General features: G+C 39.3%; 1 protein-coding gene across 1 annotated transcript in view; it reads left to right on the top strand.

Moving 5' to 3' along the window:
• Positions 1-20875, top strand: part of creb3l2 (cAMP responsive element binding protein 3-like 2) — a 32705-nt gene extending 11830 nt beyond the window's left edge. The window contains exons 3-13 of the mRNA XM_012873832.3: positions 13015-13258; positions 13375-13577; positions 13668-13746; positions 13972-14174; positions 15825-15971; positions 16165-16223; positions 16486-16554; positions 17435-17534; positions 17685-17808; positions 20273-20501; positions 20603-20875. Of these exons, the coding sequence (XP_012729286.2) occupies positions 13015-13258; positions 13375-13577; positions 13668-13746; positions 13972-14174; positions 15825-15971; positions 16165-16223; positions 16486-16554; positions 17435-17534; positions 17685-17808; positions 20273-20501; positions 20603-20672 (1527 nt within the window). The 3' untranslated portion in view covers positions 20673-20875. The remainder of the gene's footprint in view (positions 1-13014; positions 13259-13374; positions 13578-13667; positions 13747-13971; positions 14175-15824; positions 15972-16164; positions 16224-16485; positions 16555-17434; positions 17535-17684; positions 17809-20272; positions 20502-20602) is intronic.
• The last annotated feature ends 3253 nt before the right edge of the window (positions 20876-24128 follow it).

The raw sequence follows: 24128 nt of genomic DNA, 5'->3' as shown, positions 1-24128 counted from the left end.
ACTATTCCAGCTATAAAAAAGATTTCCTATAACATTTTTATTTTGATATATAGAACTAAGCTAAATTTGGCAGTTTAGGTAAATTCATTTAAATTACTTAAATGTTTTTCTGCTCTGCTTCCCATAGAATAGCACTAGAAGTATAAGTAGCTGATATTAGTTGGGTTATTAAGGCCATGTGCATGTAAAATATTATGCCTTTCTTATTTTACACCAGTAACAGTGATTCTACAGAGGGTTGTCAAAATAGTTGATGCCTCGATGTTTGAGAGCTACATAAAAAGGCCTGTAAAGCTCCTGCATCTTTTACAGTTTAGTAGTAAACCTCCCAGACAACATCAGCTAACGCTAGCAATTATTAGCCTTACGAACACGGATGGTCCAATGACCGCAGTCGCCCAACCCTGTTCACCTTCATAAGACTGATAGCATATCACCCTCTTTTAGCTTTCGCAGTTTAACTCGAAATTTTTTCCAAGCAATCCAATTTGTAATTTTAATTAGTCTTTCTTGTATGACAGGAAAGCATGTTAAACTTTCCTTTCAGCCAGCTGATACGCAGTGAGCAGCTGGTGGGAGGGGCCAGAACTGCGTTCCCCTGTTCGCCATCATTCCTGCATGTTCTCTGGCATCTAATTAAAAGGACTTTAACCACAGGAATGCAAGGCGCATAATTTTAGTGGGTTTGAATCCATAGCTATTAAAAACCTTTTTGTATCTCGATGCTGGTAACAGGCTCATCCCTTGTTGCAATGCACGATTCAAGCAACCACAGGCTTTTTTTAAGCGAAATTTAGATGAAGGATACAGCCTGCAAATGTTTTCTATAGCTTTAACCAACTGATATGTGGCATGAAACGTATGACTTTTAAAGAAAACATGTTTGTATTTGGAAATAGTAGCCAGAAAATTCAAATTTTTAAAAAGTGATCAGGTTATTGAATTCAGATTTTTTTTTTTAACGCTTCATTTATCATTTTAGGAAAATATTCTAGAAGGTAATGTTGTTGGTATTGGCCCCAATAAGATAAAAATTATATCTATCTATCTATCTATCTATCTATCTATCTATCTATCTATCTATCTATCTATCTATCTATCTATCTATCTATCTATCTATCTATCTATCTATCTATCTATCTATCTATCTATCTATCTATCTATCTATCTATCTATCTATCTATCTATCTATCTATCTATCTATCTATCTATCTATCTATAAAAAATCAGTAGGTAATCCATTCTGGGTTTAAATCACAAAGATTTGTTAGTTTAGTAGCTATATTGTCTGGGGGATGAAACTTTTGTTATGTTACGCATAAAAAACCTGGTTTTCTATTCTAAATAAAATACAAAAAAGGGGTAATAATACATTGGACTTGGACTTATTTTTTAAATTGGAATTTAAAAAATAAATGTACTTGTACATAAACAAAATTACCATTTTAACCTTATGTATTGTAGTAAACTATCTTTAGCAGCATATTAAGTTGAGCTAGGATTGTTAAACAGGTGGAGGTGTAAGAAAAATTCACTATAACTAAATTATACATTCGGCTTTGCAGGGTTGAACTTTTTCCACTGGAACAGACTCATCCCTGCAAAGTTGGGTTTCTGCATTTTTAATGTTTCAGTTTAGTCATGCATCTCCTTGGAAAGCATCCACCTCAGACTTCTAAGCTAACAGAGGAATTTGGACAGTCAGCACGCCCGGGCAAGTCTGGAGGTGAAGAAGCTCCCCTTAAGGTGCTGCTGACCCAGGTGTTACCCTGCAGCTGCACAAAGTGTAGGGCTGAAGGGGGGATGGGAGATACAGCACAGAGTAGACAAATAACCGGAGCTCCAAGCAGTCACATCTCCAAATGATATTCTCCCCTCTGGACCGGGTTGCCTTAAAGTGTTTGAAGATTGTTGCTAAGATAAAAAGTTGTTGTTTGTCTGAGGAGAACCAAGTGAGGAAACTCAGCTGGAGTGGTATGAAGTTAACACCCAGCGTGTAGACATGGAAAAATCTGTGCATGAGCGTGCGCTGACCCAGTTTTAACAAGCTAGAGCTGGAGAAACAGCTGGATTATTGTTCCTCACTAACAATCTTTCCATGCTGCGTCTGAGTCTGGGACATTCCTATTATTTGTATTGGTGTCCTCCCTAAAATGTTAGTTATAAAGTAGGTATATAGCAGTCTTTTAAGGAGGTATATCGTTTCTAAGCTATGTTTACAAAGCCTAATGACAAAAATAGAAAATAAATCAATGGTAATTTTTCTTCTTTTGAGCTTACTGGTTTGTGTGTTCACAATGCCAATTTGGGGAAAACAGAAGTCCAGCAGTCGGAACGTGTTCTTCACAATTAAGAAACATTTAAGGCAAATATCAGCAGAGCTTCCAGCAAACATACCTTTTTAATAGCAACTCTTTTGAATGCTCAGAAAATGCAAAAATCCCTACCAGATTCTACAGGCCCCAGTTATGATGTTAATTGGGAAAGTTTATGACATTGAAATGAGGATAAAACTGAACCATTGTGGCTTGTTTGGACAGCACCTAAAAACAACATGGCAGCACAACTTCATTTTGCAAAGATACGTCTAAAAAAAGTGCAAGACTTCTTCAACAATGTCCTTTTGGACAGATAAGATTAAGGTGGAGGCGTTTGTCCATAATGCCCCACACTAAACACAAACGTCAGCAGCACAGACTTCTGTTTCTAGTTGTCTAGCATGGTGGTGGAGGGTTGATGGTTTGGGAACCTTTTAGTTATTAAGTCAATTATGAGTTTAGTTGTGAGGTCAACTTGACCCAAAAACAGAGCAGCAGACACCTGAGAAATAGAAACAAAAATGTATTTCCTTTTGAAAAGTGCTATATTATAGTTTTGTTTGCAAACTACAGACAAAAAAGTTCTCTCATTGATAATCCTAATAGCGGCAGAGCTTTTATTAACACGCTATAATGTTTAATTTTCTTCTAGAGCTGGGCGATAAATCGATTTAATCGATTAATTTGAATTTACAATTCTTTAAGATTTCATTTTTGGAAAATCTGGATTTATTTTGCCAATACACTCATTGGGTTTCCATGAAGAGAACAGCATGTGATGCTGAATATATGTTTAGGCAAATATATTGTCAAAATATTAAGTGGAAACTTTTTTTTACCATAACACGAGGTACTTCATTTACTTATTTACTTTTTTTTTTAACTTAGTTTGAAGTTCACAAGTGCAGTGAAGCCTGTTCTTAGCTCAATGTGTAATACCACTAGCAGCAAATGTTTTGTTATATTTTCATTGTTTATAATGGCACGGCTGCCATCTTGTTTTACAAGCATGTTTCACAGCTTGTTTTTAGTTGCACTTTGAATTCAGGTCAACTCCCTGATGAAATGCTTGACATAAAAGCAAGGTTTTAAAATAATTTCTTTTTACGAAACAAAAAGGAGGAAAAAAATCGATGAATCGGATTTGGTATGATAAAATTGGAGATTTATTTTTTAATCCATATCGCCCAGCCCTATTTTCTTCATGTACATAATGTGCTGCTTTTAAACGTCTGCAGGCTGAGCGTCAACTGTGATCTCTGTTGAAACCAACAGCCTTCACTTTATGTTGAAATCGACTTGTTGCAGTCCGGATCCCACAAGTAACGTTAACGTTTCCAAGGCGTTAGGCAAGTGTCCTGTAAAAGAGTCGGGTTCAAGAGATGGGTCAAAGCAGCGAATGAAGAGTTCACATTTTTTAGAGCTGTTTTACACCAAGTAGTAGGAGATAATGATTTTTATGAAATGTAGGCTTGCAGCTAATACTCACGTGGGCTGGGTTGTGGGTTGTAGTCCTGAAGTCATTGTGCGCCCATGGTGGGGTATCAGTGGGGGTTGTTTTCTGTTGTCGGTCAGTCTGACCGGGCAGCTCTGGAAAGTGTGTCGGTGTGTTTCGGGGGTTGGATGTGAAACTTCTGGGAAGCTCTCCCAGATGGAAAACAGCAGTCAGAAGCACGTTTTTTCACCATGTTGTTGGGTCGGTGTGCCCTTCCTCACTCACATTTATTTTGAGTATCAGCCAGGCAGACATCAGACAACAGCTTAGTCACAATTTTGGACTTTAAAAAACTGAGATGTTTTCCGACTATGACTCCAGGCCCTTTTTTTTTCACATTATGGGCGACAACAAAAAAAAACAACTACTATAAGATGAAACTGGGAACAGATACGTAGGTGTGTGAAATGTTTTTATTTGAATTTGCAAGGCCTTTTTTGTAGAATCCAAACATTTTCTGTGCGTGGAAAAGCGCTCATGTCCTCGCTTATGAGTGCAGAGTAAACATTTGCCTTCAGTCAGGACTTCCCTCAGACATCCTGTTATTCATATAAGTTCACTGTGACTCCACCCCAATCAAATATGTATTGAAGCTCATAGTGTAAAGTAGGGTTGTACAGTTTAAATGAGCGCATATTCTTTAGTTGTCCCCTGATTTTAGTTTTAAATTTCTTGGTGGTTCAGATTTTATTCATTTGTTTTTATTCTAGCTTAGTATTTGTTTGGAAACATTGAGTTTTATTATGAAGTACATATTTTAGCCAGATGTTTTTCCTTTTTAAACACCATATTTCTCAAGTTCTTGCTATGAAAAAAAAATCATGTCACTGCAGCCGCGATATAAGTATTAGTGTAACTTATTTTTCCATGAATATATGTGCTTTTGAATCTGAAGTCATCTGTGTGGCGCCCTCCTAAGGTTTAATGAGTGCACTGCATTTGAATTTTGACTACTGGTGTTGGCTCAAAACATGTGATGCCGTCCAGAAATAAAATGGCTTCGGTAGCTCTGCCGCTATAGGGTATAAAAAGTGAATAACGTGCTTTGCGATCTTCCTGTCAATTTTTCTGGTTAGCGACTGATTAGCTTAGCATGCGGTTTGTTTATTTAGGATTTATTTACCTTGTTTTAGTAGCCCAGACCAGTTGGGTAGAGACTTGGGTGGATATTTAGTTTTATACGTTAATGCCGGAGTTTGATGCTGCAATGGTGACAGAATAAGTAGTTTGTAACTTTTTTTTATTACTTGTGGTGTGCTTCAGTGGTTTGAGGTCACTTATTTTTGTTTTTCTACACATTTCTCAACTTTAGACAAGGAAATGAATACGACTATAGTGGCTACAAGTCCTAACACTGTTAAAAACAGGAGAAGGTAAAAATTACGACATACCGCTCTTAAAGACACACAGGAAGTAAAAATGTAAACTGCCTTTCAAATTCAACAGATTGTTGTCAAAAGCTTTCCTGGCGGATATTGCTGAAAGTCAGGAAAAATACATCTTAATTTATTTAAATTGATTTTGTTTACTATTGCAGGCCTACCAGGTTCAGAATTTTCTTTTAAATAGAAGAAAACTTAAAATCTTCCTCCATAACAAAATTTGAAATGGTTGAATATGGGGGCCTCAGTTTATCTAGAAAATAACCGTTGTTATTTTCAAAAGTCATTTGTAGGATTTATTTAAACTCCTATCTTATTTTTTTTAACAGTAAATCACACATTTTAGTATGCGTTCAAAGAAATTCAAATTGAGACTGATTTAGTAAAACGATCATTGGTTTTGTTTCAGGATCTCTTCTCTAATTTTAGCCGTGCTTTGTTATCCGGCCTTTTCCAAGAGCCGATTTGAGCGGATCTCTGATTACTTCTTAGTTTTTGGAAAGCCCGGCTGGGATCGATGTCGAGTATCAGGGTCAGGGAGTGTCTGCGCCGCCCTCTTATCCGTGTGGGAACCGGCTCCAATCCCTCTGAGAACGAGGACGTTTTTGTCGAGCGAGGTCAGTTTGTCTGAGCTCATTTGGCTGGAATCTCCTCGATTTGGGTGTTTTTTTTTCTTTCTTTTTATCAAAAAAATTGTGGTTTATATTTAAAACCTAACGTGTAAAAGCTTATTTTCCTGATTGCTGACACAACCCAAGCAGGTCAGTCTAAGCTTGTCTACTTCACCAGAACATCTCAAGGCCTGGGGTTTGTTTAGTATCACTGACACACTATCATTGTCCCGTCTAACAGCCTGCTAGCTGTGAGTCCAGTGTTGTTACAACAACTGATAAGCGACTTATAGTCGTACTTTCCTATCACTGTTGTCTCATGCATGGCCTCTATCAGCTGGGGGCTGGAAAATGTCTGAAGGTTTCACGTTTGCGCCAACCTTTTTACATTGGTAGTTGTTTTGGGGTGGATTATACTTTACAGTGTCCCGACATTGTGTTACAAAATTGTTTTTACACTTTAACACGAGGCATTTTTGTCTATGAAAGTGAACTTTTGTATTCAAAACCAAACCAACCATTCAAACCAGATACGCAGCACCGTGTCTGCTGGGTACAAATGTGCACAAGTCATTGATATTCAAACATTTGTTTGTCGTTCTGTGTTTACTGGAGGCATCTCTGTTGCAAAATGTAGCTCAACTAACAGCTATTTAGCAATCGCCTAGGAGCCTCCATAAAGTATTTTTTCCCTTTTCAAGCTGTAAGTTTGAAAGGGAAACTTACACCTTGATATCTCAAACTGTATCCTGTTATAGGATAAAGTATGAGTTATGTTTTTTTTCCCTCCCACCTTCCTTTTTTTGCGGCCTCTATCTTTTCACAGAGTAATGGCAGCGCCATGTGGGCACCGTGTAAGCTAGGCCTCAGTAAATCATCTCCCCCTGAAATGTTTGTGATGTTTGTTTGTTTATGTTATGGCGATTGTACTGAAACAACAATTTCCCTCTGGGATTATTAAAGTATTTCTGATTCTGATTCTGAAGTTTGGTATATTATTTGCTACGTGTTGCTGGGAGCAGTAAACCTTAACATTACCACTTCTATATAAAAAAAATGTTTCCTCATAGCTTAAATTTTCTGTATATAGCTGTATTAAAGGGACGATTCTATGTAAGCATGAATATCTTTCATTTGACTCTTGTAGTGCCTTGATGAAGCTAACGGCATAGAGACCAAGACCAAAGCGGACCATGTCAATGGAAACGCAAATGTGCTTTTTAAAATGGGCTCTGTCACGTATTACTACTTTATGAATTTCTTCGCCAGTAGCTCATTATGGTTCCCTTACAAAGATTTTCCGATTAAATATATCAATAGATCTGGTTTGTACTGTGAATCGGTTGGCACAGTACCACAAAGCACATAATGAATGTGGCATCGTCTGCGAATCGCTCCGCTATGCCACTTCCAATATGGCGGCGATGTCGACGTGCGATTCAGCGCTCAACGAGGCGGCGTCTTTTTCTGTGATGAGACGAGCGAATCGGCAACATCCAGCAGAGGTGCGAAAACAAAGAGTAACATGTAGATCGACCTCGTCAATTGTCGCCATCTACTGGTAATTATGCAGTACTGCCAGATGACACAACTAATGTTTATGTATAGTGAAAAAAAGCGCTAAGTAAAAACTATCAAGGCGAACACTTGCGGTACACTGCAAAAACAGAACTAAAAATAAGTAGAAATTTTCTTGAAATGAGTGTATTTGTCCTTGATCTGAGCAGGTAAATAAGATTATCTGCCAATGGAAAGAGTAATTTTACCCCTAAAATAAGATAATTAGATATAATGCACTTAAAATAAGTTGATAGAGATGACTTCTTCCTATTTTAATTGGAAAAATCTTATTCCATTGGCAGATTATCTTATTTGCCTGCTCAAATAAAGTACAAATACACTATTTTCAAGAAAAATCTAACTTATTTTTAGTTTAGTTTAGTCTGTGATTGCAGTGTATATTGTTTTATTTCAAGATGAATGTAGGTTTTTTTGTGTTTTTTTTTTTTCTTTTGATGGTCAAAATACATGAAAAGGCCTCTTTTAATCTGGAAGGATCTCAAAAAGAAAAGCCAAGGGGGAAATTTATTTTCAAAAAGTAGGTGGAAGGCTTTTGCACAGCCCTGTAGCTCAGAAGAGTGTCTAAATGGTTATTTCTGTGGCGCTCTGGCTGTAGTACGGTCCTAAAGCCACCACCTCTAAATGGAAAGTCATATAAAGTAAACAGGAAGTTTGAGAAGCTGGATTTTATTAAAACTAGAAGCCATCTGGGCAAGCGAGGAATTCAATAAACCATTTATTTTTCCAACAGAAGCCTTTGATTTAAGAGCTGCATCTGAACTAAAGCGACGATTGATAACAAATGGACTTGTTAAGCAGATGTAAAGTTCTCGCAGGGCTGTCAGGTAAAAGTTCAGATGTCCACTCAGCGTATCTGCTGATAGTTGGACACGTGTTGAGGATCCGTGACATTTAAAGCCAAAGATCTGGATCCCGATCAGACTAAATGAGTCATCTGGTTTGTCCTGATAGGAGGCCGCATGGTTTAGGATGTTTGCTTTATGAGCGAGTTCCTGTCAGCTGAGGAGTACACATAGCTGGGTCCAGGTCAGGGTACAAAACACAGCTGAACCCGACCGGCGGGGGGCTTCTTTTGGACTGGGCGGGCCGTTTTCTCGTGTACTTTGCTGCCCTGAAAATCTGGTTTGACTTACGGAGAGGCTGGAGTTACATAATCACACGTTTTCTTTTCTTTCTTGCTCACAGTGGCATTAAAATCAAAACATTCCCGACTATACCTCTTTAATTTACCTGCTTTTGAACAAAGTAGCTCTGATCTTCATGGTAACAAGCTTACGATGAGTCCTCCATTTCCATTATTGAGTACTTTCATTTTAGTTGTGTGTTTATTATTGGTACCATTTTTTTAGCAGTAGGAAACAGTCTTTATATTTGTGGTTTGTACAATGCATCAACTGAAACCTGAAGTTATCATTTCCTAATTTAATTACCCCTTTGACAGCATTCAAGTCCAAACTTAATCAGTTTCTGTTGTCAAAAGTAAACAAAGCCAAATTAGATCATATATGTTTTTGTGTTTTACACTTAGTTTATGGACTTTAGTCTTTAAAATGACTCATAATGCTGCATAGACGCAATGTTTGTCCAGTATGCAGCATTATTGATCATTTTGGAGAAATTATGGTGTTAAAAAAGAGTATGACTGAATCTCAGATGCAAGAAAGATTACATGAGTTGAGAACAGAATATTAAACCTACTATGTTTGTGCAAAAGCATTTCATGAAAATTGTTGGTTTCCAATTTCAAAATATTATATTTTTACCCAATACCCTTTGCAGGTAGTTCTTTTTATCAAAAGGATACCCAGGAAAATGGGATGGAATCCATTAATCCTGATGGATGCACTTGAATCCTCTGCCTTTATTTCAACTGAAAATATCATCACAGTTTAGTGGATTTATGAATAAATTATGTCTTTATCAGGATAAAGTTTTGACTTTTTCATGCTCGTCTGACCTACTTTGAAGTTTCCGCTCGCTTCATGTTTGATTTGATTAAGATCAGGCATATCAAAAGTTCTGCTAAGCCTCTGTGAGAGATTTTGTATTAGACTGAGCCTGAGCAATAATCTGTCTGCATTTCCTCCGTCCACAGCCTTCAATTAAAAGATTACTATCTCATCTTTCAGCGATGTCCTTTGCCAGTTATTTTCTGTGTCGCCAGAGACGTTTATTCACAAAAAAAAAAATCAGAATAGCCTCTTTGTTATCGCCGCTGCTCCCTCAGTTCTCAGTGTTGCTCGATCCCGAGTTAAACCTTCGAGTTCTTCCAGTTGGGCTTCGGCCCCCTGGTTCTGCTTCCCAGCTGGAGGGTCTCGGGTTACAGCCGTCCCTCGAACAACGCCTTCGCTCATATGGGCTGCAGGGACAAAGAGGTTTCTGTTGGGTGTGTGCGATGAGCTACGCCCAGTCGGCGACCGGTCCTCCGTCGTTCTGAACCACAGCCACGGGCCGAAATGACAGGGAGCTCATGGAGCCGCAGTGTGGGAGTTTGGTGTGGTTCTGTTTTCATGAACCCGGCCTCTCCCGGCTCCTGCTCTCTCTAAAAGAAACTAAACGAGGATTCGTCCCTTTTTGTGCACGTTGCTTGTCGGGTCGTTTTCTTTCACATTTACAGCAATTCTGATATATAAAAGGCTGAAAAAAGAAATTCATACAATAATTTACATAATTAGGGAAAGCTCAGATGATGATGTCATCTAAGCTTCTGATAGGTTGATTAAGGAAATTATCTGTACATGTTTTTTTAAAATCTACTTTTTTTTAGCCTCTAAATACATTTTGTTGGGTTCTTGTAGTCTCTAGGAGTGTGACTATAGTCTCTCCAGGAGCGCCGTAGATATCTTTATAGTCTTTTTGGACCATATTTTTCAAGTTGATCAGTTTTCTTGTTTTTCTGTTACATTTTTGCTGCGGAGCTGCTAGATAAGGTCATGGATTCCAGCTTACCAGTCTCGCTAATCCGCCATTTTTATTTCTTGGAGATATTTTGCAGTTGAAGCTGAAGGACACTGAAGCTACAAGTGGACAAATCATTGGTTGTTCATTAAACCGTCCCCCAGTAGACTACAAAAATGGCCGAACGGGGATGGAGAGGAATGCTCTGTGACCTGGAGGGGGCAGGGTTTGAAGTGCCTCCTTTTAGATTTAAAGAGACGGCACCAAAACGAGTTGTTCTCATACGCACCTCAGAACAGGGGAATAAAAAGGAGTAACATGGGGGTAAATTAACGAGCAATCCAGACCAAAGCATTAAATTCCACTTTATATAGACCACAATTAAATTATTTCAATGTGAAAAGGAAGAACTGAAAAGCATGAAATGTCCCCTTTAAGACAACACTTATTCCCTGTGTGACATCTTAGAAAGATCAAAGATGTCAGGAAGAGAAATGTGGACTTCCACACCTCTGGTTCATCCTTAGATATAATTCCCAGGTTCCTTAAGATGTGTTCAAATTACCATGCGCTACTCTACACTTTATGCGGATGTCCAGCTATCGGGACACTTTTGGAGACATGTCCTTTTGTCTGAAGAAACTAAAATTGAATTGTTTGCTCATAACAGAAATTGCTACAATAGGAGGAAAAAGGAGGAAGCTTGTAAGCTTTAGGGGAGCCAACTGTGAGGTGGCAGCATCATGTTGGTTGCAGTTTTATTTAAAAAGACTTCTTGAACATAAAGGTGTTTTGATTTCTTATTCTGTTTAGTTTCAGTATTTATTGACTCTTGCTTTTTTTTGGACTTGCTTTACATTACAGTATGAGGACTTCTATGATTTACTCCAGGGTGTCCAGCTGAAACGCCAGTGCATTTTGTTGTTTCTGCTCTAAAACCTGACTTTAGTAGCTGAATATCATGCCGTCAGGTTCTGCGGAGTCCTTTATGCATTTTGGACCAGGGATTCAGATGAAGGTTGCAGGTTGACTGGAACTGTATTCCCTTTAGATGATTGTATCCCTATTGGCCGATTGATTTATCGCTCACACTGCGTCATATCATTGGATTGCTTTCCTGGAGCCGTGCTCCTCTTCATCCCGGAGGTCAGAGAAGGAACCCGCTGGGTGGAGAAATGTGTAAATATTTGTCTTCTTGCTTCTTGAAAAGACGTGCGCTGTGCTGTTGGTGATTACATTTACTGAATCCTGGAGACGGGACTCACAGGGAGCGACCAGCAGCAGAGGAAGAGAGGTCGTTTGTTCGTGTGGGACACAGTGAAATGCTAGACAGGACAAGTAAAATTAAATAACCAGTTTCCAAAGCAAGACGGATAACACGAACTTTGAGACTCCCACACCTTTTATTTTGTTTTTACCGTGTTTCTAAAATCATTTAAGTTTCATAAACCGGTGTTTTCCTTCCTACAAGATAAAGATGGTGCCACCTGGGGGGATTCCTGCCTGTCAACAAGTTCTTGGTTAATGTTTCACATTTACCAGCAAAGATGGAGTTTTATAAACTATTTGGGTTTCAAGAAAATCTGTTTACACGCCTAAATTACCAAGCATATTGGGAGTTGGTAGGAGACAAAAACTCCTATTTATGTGGAATGTATGCATTGAAATGAGCCATCTAAACAGTTTTGACTGAAAACTGCTAAAATTTAACTGGTAAATAAAAATTGTAGTAGCTTAAACTGCATATTTTAGATTGTGTGGAGGTTCTTTAATGATTAAAAAAAGCTTACATTTGGGAATTTAAACTAAATAGATTATAAATATAAAATATAAGACTCATTCATCAGTTTATCTAACTTTCATCCATTCCTCCTTCTGTTCATCACGTCTATCTATCTATCTATCTATCTATCTATCTATCTATCTATCTATCTATCTATCTATCTATCTATCTATCTATCTATCTATCTATCTATCTATCTATCTATCTATCTATCTATCTATCTATCTATCTATCTATCTATCTATCTATCTATCTATCTATCTATCTATCTATCTATCTATCTATCTATCTATCTATCTATCTATCTATCTATCTATCTATCTATGGAAAGTAATATGAGTAATTTGCTCCTCTTATTTGTTGTAACTTTGTTGTTCTGTGAGTTTAGCTTCTTCAAACTAAAAATTAAGTTTTATGGCCTAATATGATAAGAAACGATGGAAGATTACAACAAAATGTCATTGTAATAATAAATAGAAGGACTTGGAAGTTCATTGACACATGAACTCGGAGGCCTTTTCGTTGAAACGACTGCAGCCGTTTGTAGACGCTTATCACTGCGTTTATCGCCACATCTGTACGCCGTCTGTTTCTGCTAGTCATAACATCTGGAAGAGGAGCGGGATCTTCACCTTGTGGGGGGAGATGAAGGAATGTGTGGATAGAAGAGAGACGACGGAGGGGGGGACTAACAGCAGAAGGCTTTGTGCGTTAATGTCTGCGTGTTAAAGTGTCGCCACACTGAGAACGCCAGACACAAACAGAAATGCTGATTAGAGGAGGTGGATAAGGATCTGATTGGTTCCCCGAGGGGGGGTGAAGGTGCCAATGAAGACTTTAATCACAGAGCTGCTGTCGGCGGGTTGTAACGCTGTGGTTTTTTACATAATTATCAGTCTGTTACCTCCCATCCTCTGAAGAATATTTCATCTCTCCGTTTCTCCAGCACTTCTCCGAACTCCTGGACGACCTGTCCCCCGATGCGCTGCTGGGCCAGCTGCTCAGCGACCCCTTCCTGTCCGGGGACAAAGGCGGCGCGGAGTCCATGGAGGGGGAGGACGGCAGCGAGCTGTCCCCGTCCTCCCCGCTGCCGCCGCACATCACCGCCGAGCACAGCTACTCCCTGTGTGGAGACAGCCGGCCTCAGTCGCCGCTGTCGCACCTGACCGGAGAGCACGGCAGCGAACCAGGTGGGACAGGAGTATTAGCTGTACCTGTAGTCACACCTGGAGTAGAACTACAGCTATGCTCCAGGTTATGTCCGTACCAGACTTTAATGGAGTTTATGTGATCTTTTCCACCACAGAGTCCGATGGAGACTCCCCTGAGTGGGCCATGGAGCAGGAGGAGGCCATTGAGGGCCTCCTCTGTGAGAGCCCCTCCCTGCTCCCCACTCTCTCGCTCTCTCCGGCCTCCAGCGAGGGCCCTCGGGGACCCTCGGGTCCGGCTTTGGCCCCCGTGGCTCAAACTGCACTCGGTGGCATCATCAACCAAGGCAAAGCCATCAAGGTGGGAGAAAGGAGACTCCTTTGTTCAAATCCTTTTTTGGGGTTGCAGGTTGTTTTCGTTTGTGACACGCCTCTCTCTTCTGTGCTGCAGATTAAGGAGGAGAAAATCATCCCTGAGATTAAACTGGAGCCACATGAAGTGGATCAGTTCCTCAATTTTTCACCCAAAGGTCTGAATTGAGTTTTTTTTTTATTTGTATCTTGTTGTTGTGTGGTGCTTTAAGGACCCCTACTGGCAGGTTTAGCATGACAGGGTTTTAATGAAAGGAAGGGAAAACCAGTTTTTCTTTAACAAACTTGAATCACTTTAGGTTTTTTCTTTAAGGACTTCAAAATAAACTTCTTAAATCTGTAATTTCTGTGATTAACCTCTGCTGTACACTGTTTTTTTTTAGGCCTGGAGTCGCCACAGATGCCTCCAACTCCTCCCAGTTCCCACGGCAGTGACTCGGAGGGTAGCCAGAGCCCCGTCCACGCCACCCCCACCCTGTCCTGCCCCACCTCCCCCAGCAGCCCGGCCCCGTCTCAGGCCAGCGTGAAGGTGTCTCCCCGCGCTGCTTCCTCCCTGTCCAACTCCCCTCTGCTCACCGCTCCTCATGTAAGCAATCTGCTATAAAGTGCCCCCATACTTACTGACCCAGACTGATAAAGACGTTTAAAGAGGCTTCGAATAAGAATAAAAGTAACATTTTTTAAATTTCTGTACATTTATAATGTGACGAAAGTAATCACACACATAAAAATTGGAGTTTCCCCAATTGCCAAAGGGAGCGCTCTAATAATTCCTGGAAAATAACAGGAATTGAAGCACATTTGTAGTTTATACATTGCTTTTCCCTGGGGTGTAAACAAAGAGAAAACATTTCTCTTCAAGATGGGAAAGACGAGTAAGATTAGATTAGACTGATTAGATGATTAGACTTTCTTTATTGTCATTTTGTATGCACCGAGTGCATACAGAACGAAATTTCGTTTTCATACAGCTCAGAAAAATTGCAGTAGCTCTACAGGATACCTTGCAGTGAATTACAGTACAGGATGGAAATGCAGTAATAAATCGCAGTTCAGTTACAGGATAAGTTCCAATTGACTTCCGGGTAAAGTGCAGCAGTGAGCAGTAGGCAGTTGAAAAATGAACTGCCTTCAGAAAAAAAAAAAAACAGAACTAGTGGCCAAACCTTGCTCATGTCTCCAGTAAGAGCAGTAACTAAAAAGTTTAAAACAATTGAAACTGTGACAAACACGGCTGGATTAGAAACTTTATTCAGATTTAAACTGAAGCCGTATACTTCTAACCTGACTCCGCCAGATGGATTTTCCCCACATATCCATCTGGAAACCTTCCGTTGAAGTAATTTTGGGAAGGGGCGAAAATACTGGTTAGCTGATTGGCCTATGTTGGTGATAGACGGGCCAAATAAACCAATCAGATCAACAAAGCATATGACGTACTAACAGAGCGACGACGAAAACACAACCACTAGCTCTTGCCGAAACCAGTCAGGAGAAGAGCAAAAACATCTTTTCCTCTGAGAAAAGCCTCCAGAGCAGCGTTTTGCTCTTCTTTCAGCAAAGAAATATTCTGTAATTCCGATAAAACTTGCTCGATAGCCACGCTAACGCTAGTTTCATCGGCTGAAGCCGCCATGTTCTTTAGGCTGAACTGTCGCGCTTCTCGTTGCGTCACACCTCAACCCGCCTCAAAGCCATCGCTGATTGGACGTTCATTTGGTGAATGGCGCCAAATTTTCTTCAACGGAGAGTAGCCAGACTGATCTGCGAGTGAAACCTTAAAAGCTCGCGAGATCAGGATGGTCTCACGAGGCTAGTATACTTCGGACTGGTGGGACTAGTATGGAGCTCTTTGGTTATAATGACTTCTCGTGGGTCTGGTGTAAAACAAGGGGTAAAATGATAGTGAAGCACATCGTGTCTCTTGGTAAGCATCTGGTTCTCTACCAAGATCCCTGAGGAGATTCTTGGACTGTATGACCTCTTAGTTTATCAGGATATTTGAAATGAACAAACCTGGTGACCTCTGCCAGAAAACTACAAATAGGTCATCCCTCGGTCTTTCAAGAGGACCTTGATCTAATATATGACTATTTCAGCACATAAATTATTTAGTAGAGGCAAAAATCATCCTTCCTCTTTACGTTATAACCTTTTATAGCAGAAGATTGGGTTATACTCGACTACAGATGTGCGAATAAGTGTATAAAGTTTAATTTCCCTTCTCCTCCTGTAGAAGTTACAGGGGTCGGGGCCGCTAATCCTGACCGAGGAGGAGCGTCGAACGCTGGTGGCCGAAGGTTATCCCGTTCCCACCAAACTGCCTCTCACCAAAGCCGAGGAGAAGGCGCTGAAGAAGATCCGCAGGAAGATCAAGAACAAGGTAGGAGCTCAGAGATCAGAGAGTCTCAAGAAAATGGAGTTAAATAAAATCTAAATTCCGTATTCTACATGTAAATTGTTGGTCTACTCTGAGAATGTAGCAACTATTTTGAGGAAAATCTTATTTTAATGCGGAGACTTTTTCGTCTTTTAAACTTTTTCTTTTTTCTTTTCTTTTTTTTTATCTTCTAAAGATTTCAGCCCAAGAGAGTCGCAGGAAGAAGAAGGAGTACATGGACACTCTGGAGAAAAAGTAAGTGCTGCTTCTTCCTTTGTCCCACTCCAGTCTTTGCTGATGTTAGTAAAAAAAACAGGAAAATAAACACCTGAACAAGATAATACATTTTTTTCTTAAACAAATATTAGAATATCATCTGCATAATGGTAGATATTTGTTAAACTTGTGAATGAAGAGATTGGAAGTGAAAAATCCCCACCTCTGCAAATTAAACCAGGTGTTGATGCTGCTAATTACCCCAAATCACTAACGCTGCAGTACTGCTGTGTGACCACAGGGTGGAGACATGCTCCAATGAAAACAACGAGCTGCGCAGGAAAGTGGAAACCTTGGAGTGCACAAACAAGTAAGGACATACAGAAAGTTTTCTAGTCACTGTTCGCTAGAACTAAAGAAGAGGTAACTAATATATTGTTTGTTTATTAAAGACTTTCTAAAAGCATCAAATTCCTGTTTTGTTGGGCCGTCATTTTGATTGTTAACCAGAAAACACAAACGCTTGCAGGTGAGGGAAGTAGAAATTTGAGCCGCACATTTGCAGAAAGTGAAGTCTTGTCAAAGTTAGAAGGCTTTAGTTTCATTGAAGGCTTGATTACAGCCTGCAGGTTCATTTCATCTAAGGGGTGGGGGGGGGGGGGTTGAAGGATTTTACCCCCGACCGCCTGGGTCATGCTGAGCTGGAAAACAGTGACTCAGCTCCGTGATTTGAAATTAACGCTGAATCAGAGGCTCCCCGTGGACGCATTCAGCTGCAGCTTTGCATTCACGCTTAATCACGAGTCCGTTCTCATTGTGAGACGCTGACGCTTGGTCAGCCGTTCTGCACGGATGGACGGCGTGTGCTGCACAAAGCGGGTGCCGGGGGGGGTTAAGTGCGTCCCTGACAGCTGTTTCAGGTCGGGCTTTTTTTTTCCCCCTCGGTGGTTAGTGTGCTTCACTGTCACCTCTGAAAAGATAAATGGAGCGTTGGAGTGTGTTTTTGTGCCGCCGCACCTGGATGGCACAGTTGTGCCGCGTTTTAATGCCCGAGACGAGGAAAATCACCGCAATATCTAATGCCGCCTTGTAAGGTAACAGCAGCAGAAGCAAACAGGTTTTATAAGACCATGGTGGATAGTGAGGAAAGACTGAATCGCTATTACTGTAAGAGATGGGTGTTTCTTTTCACAAGCCTTTCAGGTTTTCTGTGTTTTAAGACGCAGTCTAACCCGCGTGTGTCTTTGCAGATCTCTGCTGCAGCAGCTGCAGGCTCTGCAGGCGATGGTGGCAGGAAAAATCCAGAAGTCGTGCAGGATGGCTGGCACCCAGACATCCTCATGCTTAATGGTAACGCATATGTGACACCGTTGATTATTAAACTGGAAACATCTGCTTCCATCCTAATTTCTTCATCCATTTCTTGCTCTCTCCGTCTCCACCCCCCCCCCCCCCCCCCCTCTCCTCTACCTCCCCGTCGGCCTGTTTGTTTCTCCACAGGTGGTCGTGTTGTGCTTCGCTCTCTTTCTGGGGAGTTTTTACCCGAGCAGCTTCACTCTGTCTTCAAGCATCACCGAAACGGGCGTAGCGTCCAAACAGATGCCTGAATCCTACACAGCTACAGGTAGTCTTTCACCAGTGAGCATTAAAAGACACCAAGCAAGAATAAAATAAAACACAACAGCAGATAAATGCATTTCTTACATATTATAATGCATTTATTAAGCCATAATTATAAACAGTTTGGATCTGTTAGAATCATTTTTCCAGGGTTTTATAATAAACTCTTATGTTTTTCTTTTAACTACAATTTTTTGCTTCAAAAGACAGGAGACATTTGGTGAACATATTAAACAAACAGATTTGACAAAACTATTAATCATTTATTTATCCCATTAAATATTAATCAGCCTTATATCTATTGAAAAATTAATGATGTTGAATTATTTTAAACATAAAGTTAAAAGATTTTGTGTATTTAGCAAAAAATATATAATTTCTCTGCTATAATTTTGTTTAAGGACTGAATTTGTTATTACTGAATCCACTTAGATTCATCATTAGAGAATACACCTAACTAAGGAGCAGTGAGACTGAGGAATTCAAAAATAAACTCTTTATTCGCAGGAAAAGTGCTAATTTGAGCGGATCTAAAGTCACAGGCAAGGCTTGTTTAAAGGCCTTGCTGGGATTAAATAAAGGTGTAAAAAAAGGTCTAGTCTGAGGTCTTTGAATATAAAATCCATCCATAAAATGATTTCTTTACCAACTTATACATGTTATGTCATACAGTATAAAGTTTATTTTTAAAGATATGAATATTATTTTCCCTGAGTGGTGCCAAACACTGTGATTCTGCCCTTAATTTAACCTTTTTAAAGCAAAAGATTTGGCATTTTTATAAAGAATATCAAATCTTTATTTACTGAGAAAAAGGCACAAAGATTGAAATCAGATATTTTATTTCAAAAGTGGTTTTCGTCCCTTTACCGTGTAACCTTAAAAACATGATTCTTGCATTTTTATTATTTAAAAGAAAACATCACTTATAGGCCGATAAGTGTTTTTTTTTTTTTTTTTATTTCCTCTGAGACATTTTGGTTCAATCTTTCCGCTTACATTCAGATATTTTTACACCTCTGTGTATTTGTTTCAAATAAATTCTTTACTTTTTACTAACCTTTTATACTGTTTGATTGAAATTGTGGTGTTTACTGCTTGGTATGCTGCCACAAGAGGCAAAATTAATATCACAGGCAAATTTAAGAGTTTGTACCAGACTATTAAACAAATTTTGCTTTACAATCTTCTCATGGGAAAAAAAAAAAACCATGTTGCTTGTGTACCTTTTTTTTTTTTTTCCTATGGATGGTTTTTTTCTTCCACTAAACTTTCCATTCATATTCTTGGATTCACCACTAAGTGGACAATCAGCTTGTTTAGCAATGCACTTTTAGGGCTTTTCCTTCTTTATTGAGGTTGTCTGCTGAACAACTTTCCCAAGTAGGCCATAAAATAGCATTTCTGATATAAAACTCCATTTTTGTTCACATGATGATGTTGGATTTTGGGTTTTCATTAGCTGTAAACCATTATCATCAAAATTAACAATTATAAATGTTTTGAAATATGTATGAATATGTTATGAATGGCTTCAATTATTAAAATCCACTTTTCATGGATATGCTAATATAGCAGGATTTAACTGTATTTGCTATCCAGTACAGAGAAAATAGCTAAAGTTCTTATTTTGGGCACAAATATTCCTCTAAAAAGATTCAGATATTGAAAATGAATAAAGAGCAACTGAGGTCTGAGGAAACGATTTGAGAAAATCTGATCTGTTGATCGAGGCCGTCCTAAAAGACAACAAAGTCAGTTTTTTTTAAATGAAAACCTAAAAATTGGGAATGAATCAAAGCTTTTGACATGCCCGTCATCAAAACATTTAATGTGGCTTATACACTTTTTTTTTCATTATATCCAGATAAAGTGAAATCAGTGCTGGAGCCACTGTGACAAATATCAAAAATCATGTAATTTTCCTAAAGTTTCCAGCTTGCCTGACCTACCCTGCTGTTGCCTTTTTGTCATGAATCATTAGTTCCCGGCTGAAAAGCCCTGGTGGTCCATTATACCATCACCACTAATCAGATTCCACCTACAGCTCAGCAGCGACGGCTACAGAGACTGATTTGACCTTTCGCTACATCCTCATTACCTCCCACACACACACACTCACTGTTGTAATTGAGATCAGATATAATTTTCTTAACAATCAAATTCAGCCTCCTCTCACATCCTGCTCTCACACACAAACCGATGCTTTCTTTCAAAATACCATGTGGCGTTAAACAGCAGTCTGAACTGTGTGCGTAGGCTGCGGAAAAGTTTTACGAAACTTGTTTTTTTTAATGTTTGCAAAGCAGGAGAAAATGTCCTGAAATATTTTTCAACTTGAAGATTTCTCAACTACAGGCACCGCCCACTTTGGAGGCATTTTTCGAAATTTGTCTGGGGTGGTGGGGCGATGCTTTTAGATATTTATTTTCTTTGCTTCAAAGTCTGTGTCTTTGTTTCCGTCTTAGTTAAATCCAGGAGTTTGCTGTCGACCTTCGAGGACGAGCAGCCGCACCTCCTGGGCCTGGGGGGCGAATACCCCGAGCAGTGGGAGGACACGGCGGCCGTCATCATGGCGGCGTGGCGGCGCTCGGAGCAGCAGAAGCTCAGCTCGGAGGCAAACAGGGCGGAGACGCACCCGCCTTTCAGGAACAAGTGCAACGACACGCAGAAGAACCTGCTGCTAGACCTGAACAGGTGAACCCCGGCGCCTCAGTGGACTCGTGTTAATTTTTTTATTTTCTGGATCCGTTGAAAGTCCTGATGCTGATTGTTTTTGCTCGGTGTTTGGACTCCAGGTCGCAGCGGGCGAACGGGAGCAGCAGTAAAGTTTTAGAGCTGGATCGATCGGTCAACGAGACTTCGTGAGGTCTTATTTCAAAAGATTGGTTTTGTTCCTCAGAAGTGTCCTGAAGGCAGACTTTCTTCAGCAGCACCCCCTGTTGGCTGGCTAAGGTCCTACGCCACCTCTGCTCCGTCAAATATACTCAAATTCTAACAACGAGGCACTGGCTGCCTTGTATTTCTGAATTAAAGTTGCACTGATGGTTTCCGGCTTAAGGTAAAAAAAATAAAATAAATTCAGAGCATTGCGGCATTTTTTTCCGGTGGAAATCATTTTAAAACTCGATGTGTGAGGCTTTTTACAGGACACTGATGACAACTTATGTATTTATAGAAACTTTTTTGTTTGTTTTTGGTCGCTTTAAGTTTTTAATTCAATTTCTTAAATGCATTCATCCCATTTTGATACTAGCTTGTGTTCATACTTTATTTTAATATTTTATTTGTACTCTTTTTTTTTTTTTATACTATATATATATATATATTGTTTCTATTTACGTTTCTGGGGCATTTGTTTCGAGTCCCGCTAAGAAAAACAAAACATAAGAAAAAATTGAAATTAATATTAAAGATTTATTTTTCATGTTCACTTTTGGGTTCATGTGTTTTGAAAGTTTTTTTTTGCCTGTTTTTCTCCATAAACGCAAAGAAAAGTGGGGGAAAAAATATATATTTCTGTTTCTGTTTGTAGCTTTATGTCTTAAGTTCTTTTTATATTCCGCATCCTGCCGAAGTATTTAGGTTTCTATTTGGTTAAATGTGCCTTTTTGAAAATAAAAAGACAATTAATCATCTTAATTCAGCATTTGCCAAAAATACATCTTCTTGTAATTGTAAAAAAAAGTTTCTATTTTTGTAAACGGGGGTTGTTAATAAAGGAGGGGACTCTAAATGTGTCGGGAAGGATCTATAATTCATCCCCTCTCTCTATTTTGGGCTCCATGCTGTTGATAAATTATGAACGTCGGCTTTTTGACTGCAAAGCAACATTTCCCCCCCCCTCGGATTAGTGTGTTAATGTCCTGTTGAACCCTTTTAGATCAGCCAGTTCATCATTTAAGATGTTGATGTGAAGCACTGATGATCACCGTTGTAGATTACATTCCTCACAGTCAATGCCTTTGGAAACAAACCGGTTCCACTCTGTAAAATAACTTTTCTGTGTCTCTGTGGCTCCTTTGTAAAGTCAGTCTGAACTAGTCTCTATATTCTTGCTTTGAAAGTGAATAAAGTATTTTCCGTAGTAAAAGCATATCGATTGTGGTTGGGAGTTTATTTTTGCAACAGCTGATGCTGCTCACCAGGTTCACTTGTTTTATTTTTTAGGAACCAGAAACAATTGTATACAGGCTTTATGCTCCCTTTTTTAATTGCACTTAAATGTTTACGGTGGAAAAATCGGATGCTGATATTAGACAAAATAACCCAATAAGTACAAAAGGCACTTTTTATATGATCATTTAATACATTAATGGAAAAAAGCTAGACAAACCAGCCCTTTAAAATGTAGAAAAAAACTGTTACCCGCTTTTTAAAAATCAGGAATTGAGTGATTTACCAGAGTTTTCATGAACTGACCTAAACAGAACCTGTCAGGCAACATGAAGTAGGCTAAGAAATTTCACAAAGCAGCACATCCTACCTTTTATCTACAAATGGAGAACACAGGGAACAGGGGTGAACATTCCCAAGAGTGGCCGACCTACCAAGATTACCCCATCAAGTGCTTTAAAGACCAATCTAGGAGGTCCCAAAAGAACCCAGAATGATATCTAAAGCACTGCAGGCTTCATTTGCCTCTGTTAGATCAGAGTTTGGGACTCAGCAGTAAGAAAGACTGGGAAGAATGGCATCATTCAGAGAGCTCAAAGCCCAGAGCTGCTACTGACCTAACGTCTACTTAAAATACACTTTCATTATTTCTAAGAATTTGGAAAGTGATCTGTTGAGACGAAAGTATCATTATACCAGGGGTGTCAAACTCATTTTGGTTGAGGGGCCGCATACAGCTTAATCTGATCTCAAGAGGGCCACACGAGTAAACTCATTGCATGATTATATAGAACTAATAAATGTGGACTTGTTGTTGATTTTTATATTAAGTTAATTTCACTTTTACACAATATATTATGAATAACCTCAGCGTTTTTAAGAAAAGTATGTGCAATTTCAACAATACTTTTACTCACTTAAACATTTACTTGTGCATTATGCATAAGAACTGATCACAGTGATTGTACAATGTTGAAAAACATTTATTCACATTTTTTGGAACTTAAAAACACTGTCCTGCATGACAAAATACATCAAACAGATAAAAATTAAGAAATGATTTGAATTTTTCCACACCTGAAGCTTAATCTGCTAATTAAAACACAGCGCCCCTCGTGGACAATATAGGAACTGCATATTTTCAATTAAACGAAGTACGTGTTTTTTTTCAATAATTGTTTTATCATTCTCTTCCTTTTATCTTGTCCACTTGTGAAAGTCAAATCTGATGAGCTCTTTGTGGCATCTTATTGCAACATTGCCAGACAGGACACTGGGAAAAAAAAAATAATATTTTTTTTTTATAATGATAATACGCGGGCCGTATGTTTGACACCCCTGCATTATACCAATCAACCAACTACTAGGTGGTAGTTTGATGGTCTGCACTTTGCATTGTCTCTGTACTGAATTGTGCTATATAAATAAATTTGCCTTGCCTTGATTTGCTGCTTCAGAACCATAATAGACGCCACAAATTCTGCTCTCTACCAGAAAAATGCCGAAGCAGAACCTCCGACCATCGGTTCCTCCTCCAAAGCACATCTGGATTGTGTGGCAGGACAGTGATCTGACCACACAGGCAGATTTGCATCTGATTGGCTAAAATAAAACACACTAAACAACGGTTTTGGACTGGCCCAGTCAAAACCTGGACAGCGATCTAACTGAGGTGCCGAGGTATGACGGTAAACTGGCTGCACCCACTTATCCGTGCTGCGCCGCAGAGGGGCTAGTGCCTTTCTCCATCAATCACTGGGTGAAAGATGAGGTGCACCCTAGGCAGGTTGTCAGTCTAATGTCTGAATTAAAAGGATTCTCCACATAAGCGTGATGACCAAATTTCCTCTAGGGGTTGGTAAAACCCTGAATGCCAGTTTTAAATATTTAATGGATGGGTTATTGCTGTTGAGGGTGGTACAAGAGGTCTCAGGTTCATGGAGCAAATACTTTTACACACTGGGGACAGGTAGAATAATTTTTTTTATCCTTAATACTTTTTAAATCACAACTCAAAACTCATCTATTTAAGACTGCCTATTCTCTTTAATTATCTATTTCCCTGTCCCAGCCTCTGTATTTTTTAAATTTTTATTTGTTTTGATTTTGTTTCTGACATTCTGTTTTTTTATCCTCTTGTACGATGACCTTGGGTGTCCAGAAAGGCGCCCTTTAAATAAAATGTATTATTATTATTAATACATAAAA

Source organism: Fundulus heteroclitus, chromosome 17 (genome assembly GCF_011125445.2).
Source record: "Fundulus heteroclitus isolate FHET01 chromosome 17, MU-UCD_Fhet_4.1, whole genome shotgun sequence".
Lineage (NCBI taxonomy): Eukaryota > Metazoa > Chordata > Actinopteri > Cyprinodontiformes > Fundulidae > Fundulus > Fundulus heteroclitus.
Note: the sequence above shows the minus strand (reverse complement) of the source record. Positions and strands in the feature narration are given on the sequence as shown.